This window comes from Sebastes fasciatus, chromosome 6 (genome assembly GCF_043250625.1).
Source record: "Sebastes fasciatus isolate fSebFas1 chromosome 6, fSebFas1.pri, whole genome shotgun sequence".
Classification (NCBI taxonomy): domain Eukaryota; kingdom Metazoa; phylum Chordata; class Actinopteri; order Perciformes; family Sebastidae; genus Sebastes; species Sebastes fasciatus.
In genome coordinates this window covers 26,878,753-26,884,880 of record NC_133800.1, presented here as the reverse complement: position 1 = coordinate 26,884,880, position 6,128 = coordinate 26,878,753, and the positions used below count along the sequence as shown (strand labels likewise).

Sequence of the window (6,128 nt, the reverse complement as noted above, 5' to 3'; positions counted from 1 at the left end):
TTGTGTACCTTTACTGCTGATACTTTAACCACGCGAAGGTAAGAATACTTGTGTACCTTTACTGCTGATACTTTAACCACGCGAAGGTAAGAATACTTGTGTACCTTTACTGCTGATACTTTAACCACGCGAAGGTAAGAATACTTGTGTACCTTTACTGCTGATACTTTAACCACGCGAAGGTAAGAATACTTGTGTACCTTTACTGCTGATACTTTAACCACGCGAAGGTAAGAATACTTGTGTATCTTTACTGCTGATACTTTAACCACGCGAAGGTAAGAATACTTGTGTACCTTTACTGCTGATACTTTAACCACGCGAAGGTAAGAATACTTGTGTACCTTTACTGCTGATACTTTAACCACGCGAAGGTAAGAATACTTGTGTACCTTTACTGCTGATACTTTAACCACGCGAAGGTAAGAATAGTTGTGTACTTTTACTGCTGATAATTTACATGAGGCTGATAATACCAGGTTACATTTACTACTGATACTTTAACTACATGAGGCTGATAATACCTTTACTTGAGTATTTTTACATTGTTGTATTAACATATTAACTTAAGTACTTCTTCCACGTTAATGTTTGTAACCACAGCAGATAAACAGACTCCGTTAACCAACACTAATAAATACACATTTTCCGTCTATAATAACTCATATTTGTGACTGTAGTTTACAGTATTTCAGCTCATACATATAACAAAGGTGTTACTACAGTAGAAGTACAGAGAACAGAGTTACCTGCAGTACTCACCCGTCTGTGTGACTCTCTGAACAATCTGACTTCCTTCTGGTTAGCGAGAGGGAGGAAGACTGATGTGGTTCTGATGTTCAGCATATAGGTAGTGTGTGTGTGTGTGTGTGTGTTACCGCCACTCATTTACATGTCATTAACACACACACACACACACGCACGCACGCACACACACACACACACACACACACACACACAGACACACACACACGCACGAACACACACACACACACAAACACACACACACACACACACACACACACAGACATACACACACACACGTGTCCGGTCCTTCATTGGTTCCCAGACGCTTTTAGATTCTCTCTTTTCTCACAGGAACTTGTTTAGTTTGATATCATCATGTCTGTTTTTACACTTTGGTTCAGTCTATTTTTATTAAAGCATTTCTAATCATGTATTAACACTCTCCTCTGATGGTCACTGTCAGTGTTACACCTCTGGTTTATATATAGTAACACACTGTGACCACTGGAGGGCAGTGTGGAATATATTATATTATATTATATTATATTATATTATATTATATTATATTATATCATATTATATTATATTATATTATATTATATTATATTATATTATATTATATTATATTATATTATATTATATCATATTATATTATGTTATATTATATTATATTATATCATGTTATATTATGTTATATTATATTATATCATATTATATTATATTATATTATATTATATTATATTATATCATATTATATTATATTATATTATATTATATTATATTATATTATATTATATTATATCATATTATATTATGTTATATTATATTATATTATATCATGTTATATTATGTTATATTATATTATATCATATTATATTATATTATATTATATTATATTATATCATATTATATTATATTATATTATATTATATTATATCATATTATATTATGTTATATTATATTATATTATATCATGTTATGTTATGTTATATTATATTATATCATATTATATTATATTATATTATATTATATTATATCATATTATATTATATTATATTATATTATATTATATTATATTATATTATATTATATCATATTATATTATATTATATTATATTATATTATATTATATCATATTATATTATGTTATATTATATTATATTATATCATGTTATATTATGTTATATTATATTATATCATATTATATTATATTATATTATATTATATTATATCATATTATATTATATTATATTATATTATATTATATTATATCATATTATATTATGTTATATTATATTATATTATATTATATTATATCATATTATATTATATTATATTATATTATATTATATTATATCATATTATATTATGTTATATTATATTATATTATATCATGTTATATTATGTTATATTATATTATATCATATTATATTATATTATATCATATTATATTATGTTATATTATATTATATTATACTATATCATATTATAATATGTTATATTATATTATATTATATATTATATTATATCATATTATATTATGTTATATTATATTATATTATACTATATCATATTATAATATGTTATATTATATTATATTATATCATATTATATTATGTTATATTATATTATATCATATTATATTATGTTATATTATATTATATTATATCATATTATATTATGTTAAATTATATTATATTATACTATATCATATTATATTATGTTATATTATATTATATTATATTGTGTTATATTATACTATATTATATTATATTATATTTTATTAAATTATATTATATTGTATTTTTTTATTGTATCATATTATACTATATTTTATTTTATTATATCACATCATATTGTATTATATTATAGTTTATTATATTATATTATACTATACTATATTATCCATCCATCCATCTTCAACCGCTTATCCGGGATCGGGTATACTATATTATATTTTATTATATTATATTATATCATATTATATATTTTATTTTATTATATTTTATAATATATTTAAATATATTATATTATATAATATTATATGATATTATATTATATGATATTATATTATATTGTATTTTATTATAGTTTATTTTATTCTATTATATTTTATAATATATTTAATTACACAATATTATATTATATTTTATAATATATTGAATTATATTATATCATATTATATTATATTCCTATATTTGACCAGCTGCACTATTTTATGTTTTAAATTCCCCTTCTTACTTGTCTGATTTTATATTTATTTTATAGCAGCATTAGAGCAGCCTGAGAACAAAAAATATTGCCAACGGCTTCTTCTATGAAATTATTGTGCATTATGACAAATAACTTTAATATTAACATCTACTATACAAAAAACTGTTGTTTTGTCTCACTGCATATTACTGTGTGATTTTATTTGATGAGCTGTGTGCTCCGTCTCAAACGTATATAAAAATTAAAGTTATTATAATCTAACAGAGAGAAGAGAGTGACCTCAGAGCCACAGAAACCAGATCAGCTGAATTTACTGAGAAGTGGACGGTTGCCGTGGTAACGCCGGAGGAGAACTGAACTCACCAGCCGTCTCTGGTCCCGTGAGTTCGATGCCCAGCGATTGCGTCCACTTTCACTTCCACATCACCACTTCCTGTTCTCTCCTTCACGCTGGTGACTCATCAATAAACACAACTGAGACTGTCAATCATTATTTAATATCTATACTTTAATATATATATACTGATATTTATATACAATTATACAAGTCTGCATTTACACAGGACCACATCTCTATCCTTGATTCCTCTCCTCGTCTCCTCTCCTTGTACCCTCTTTTCTTCTCTCCTTGTCTCCTCTCCCTGTGTCCTGTCCTTATCTCAACTCCTCTCTTGTTTCCTCTCTTTTTCTCCTCTCTCTGTCCTCTCCTTGTGTCTTTCCTTATCTCCTCTCTTCTCTTGCCTCCTCTCCTTGTCTCTTCTCCCTGTGTTGTCTACTTGTCTCATCTACTTGTCTCCTCTCCTTGTCCCCTCTACTTGTCTCTTCTCTTGTCTCTTCTCTTTGTCTCCTCTCCCTGTATCCTGTCATTGTCTCCTTTCCTTATCTCTTCTCCTCTCTCTTTTTGTCTCCTCTCCTTTTCTCTTCTCTTGTCTCTTCTCCCTGTGTCCTCTCTTGCCTCCTCCCCTTTTCTCCTATCCCTTTGTCCTCTCCTTGTTTCCTCTCCTTGTCTCCTCTCTTGTCTACTTTCCTCTCTTGTCTCCTCTCTTTGTGCCTTCTCCTTCCCGACAGTTTCCTCAGCAGTGACTCTATTGTCTCCTCTCTTGTCTCCTCTCCTTATCTCCTCTCCTCCTCTCCTCTCCTTGTCCCCTCTCCTCCTAGACTCTGGCCGGTGGTCAGCGACCTCCTCCTGTCTCTCCTCTCTTGTCTCCTCTGTCCTCTCCTCTTCTCCTCTCTTGTCCCCTCTCCTTGTCTCCTCTCCTTGTCTCCTCTCCTTGTCTGCTCTCCTCTTAAATGTGGCTCAGACTCTGGTCGGTGGTCAGCGACCTCCTCCTGTCTCTCCTCTCTTGTCTCCTCTGTCCTCTCCTTGTCTCCTCTCTTGTCTCCTCTGTCCTCTCCTCGTCTCCTCTCCTTGTCTACTTGTCTCCTCTCCTTGTCCCCTCTCCTCCTAAATGTGGCTCAGACTCTGGCCGGTGGTCAGCGACCTCCTCCGGTCTCTTCTCGACAGTTTCCTCAGCAGCGACTCTCTGAAGGTTCGGCACATCAGGAAGTAGATGATGGGGTCGAGGCAGACGTTGAGCGCCGACAGGAAGAGCGTCCCCTCCTTCAGCTGGAACAACAGGAAGCGGGCGTCCGGGCTGAAGCCCGACTCCGGCATCTGGCTCAGAGTGTACGGCACGTGGCAGACGTGGTACGGCACGAAGCAGACGAAGAACACCGCCAGGATGCTGAAGATGCTGCGGTTCGACTTCCGGCAGACGTCGCTGTTGTCGCGGCGCACGCGGCGGTAGGACTGGTAGACGCGGCAGGCGATGGAGGCGTAGCAGTAGGCGAGGACCAGCAGGGTCACCCAGAACAGGCCGACGCTGAGGAGCGTGGACACCCGGTGCCACTGCATGCCCAGCGGCGTCTTCAGCTGCATGCAGTGCCGCGAGCTCTCCTCGTCGGCCGGCTGGCTGGTCAGCACCACGTTGGGCAGGACGCAGACGAGGAGGAAGCTCCAGGTGAGGAGCGCCAGCACCCGGGCGAAGCCGACGCTCTGCAGGACATGCAGCGAGGACACGCCGCCCAACCGGGACCTGCAGGAGGATGAGGAGGAGGAGGTGTGTCTGACGATCTTAACGTAGCGCTCGAGGCTGATGAGCCCCATGAAGAGGATCCCCACGTACATGGACGAGTAGAAGAGCACGGCGGTGTAGCGGCAGGTGACCACGTGGAGGCGCCAGCCGCCCAGACCCAGCTGAGCCGCCAGCCTGAAGGGGAAGGTGGTCAGCATGAGGAGGTCGGCCACCACCATGTTCTTCAGGTAGACCACCAGGCCCGAGTCACTGGGCACCCTGAAGAAGATCCAGGCGGCCACGCCATTCAGGGACGCCCCGACCACGCAGATCACCAAGTAGAGCGGCGGGAGCACCTGCTGGGTGAAGATGCTGCTGAAGTCTGATTGGTTGCCGGGGAGACGGGTGGCGTTGAGGTGTTCCATCACTGGAAACACACAAACAACACAGTTTGAACATAATGAACAGTAGATGTCACAGTAGAAGTACGTTTCTCTGTCAGGAGAACTCTTAATAAGTCTCTTTTACATTTAACAAAGGCCGTGTCGGTGTGTTAACGCCCCACAGAAGCCTTTTATGTTCATAAACTGAACACACAGCGCTGTGTTTACACGGGGACACGTGCACAAATAAAAAGCGTCTTGAACTCCTGTTTGTCCTGCTGTTCACACACACTTCCCTCCTCCCACCACCGATTCATCCCGGTCCAACACACACTGTGGTCCTCCTCCATCAAACGCCTATAAAAACAGTCCGCGCTGACACCAGGACGCCTTCTGTTTTCCTGTCCTGATTCTTTTATTTTTAGCCCTCGTCTTGTCTCGACCCGAGTCTTGTCTCGAACCTGTGACTTCTGCTGTCGCCAAATGATTGTTTCCCCGAGTTGATCTGTACAGAAGTTCAACTTTTAAACACTAAAGCGATCACACGCCGGCTTCTGCTTCTCACTTGGAAACGATCAATATCAAGTTAATAACTTTAAAAATATCATGATTCTGACTTCCTGTGTTTATGTTAGATATTTTTTAATATTATATATTATATATATATTTTGATTTTAAAGTCATAAATTTACGAAAATAAAATGAAGATATTCTGAGTTTAATGGGACAC

At 36.0% G+C, this 6,128-nt stretch overlaps 1 protein-coding gene across 1 annotated transcript; it reads right to left on the bottom strand.

Moving 5' to 3' along the window:
- Positions 1-4,316: 4,316 nt before the first annotated feature.
- LOC141769630 (P2Y purinoceptor 14-like) lies at positions 4,317-5,488 on the bottom strand. Its single transcript, XM_074638876.1, has one exon. It carries the CDS (start codon positions 5,438-5,440, stop codon positions 4,406-4,408), a length of 1,035 nt encoding a protein of 344 aa, XP_074494977.1. The 5' UTR covers positions 5,441-5,488; the 3' UTR covers positions 4,317-4,405.
- Positions 5,489-6,128: the final 640 nt, after the last annotated feature.

What these genes read in the sequence shown, in the direction of transcription:
- LOC141769630 (XM_074638876.1), bottom strand. Translation starts at nt 5,440, where the DNA reads ATGGAACACCTCAACGCCACCCGTCTCCCCGGCAACCAATCAGACTTC.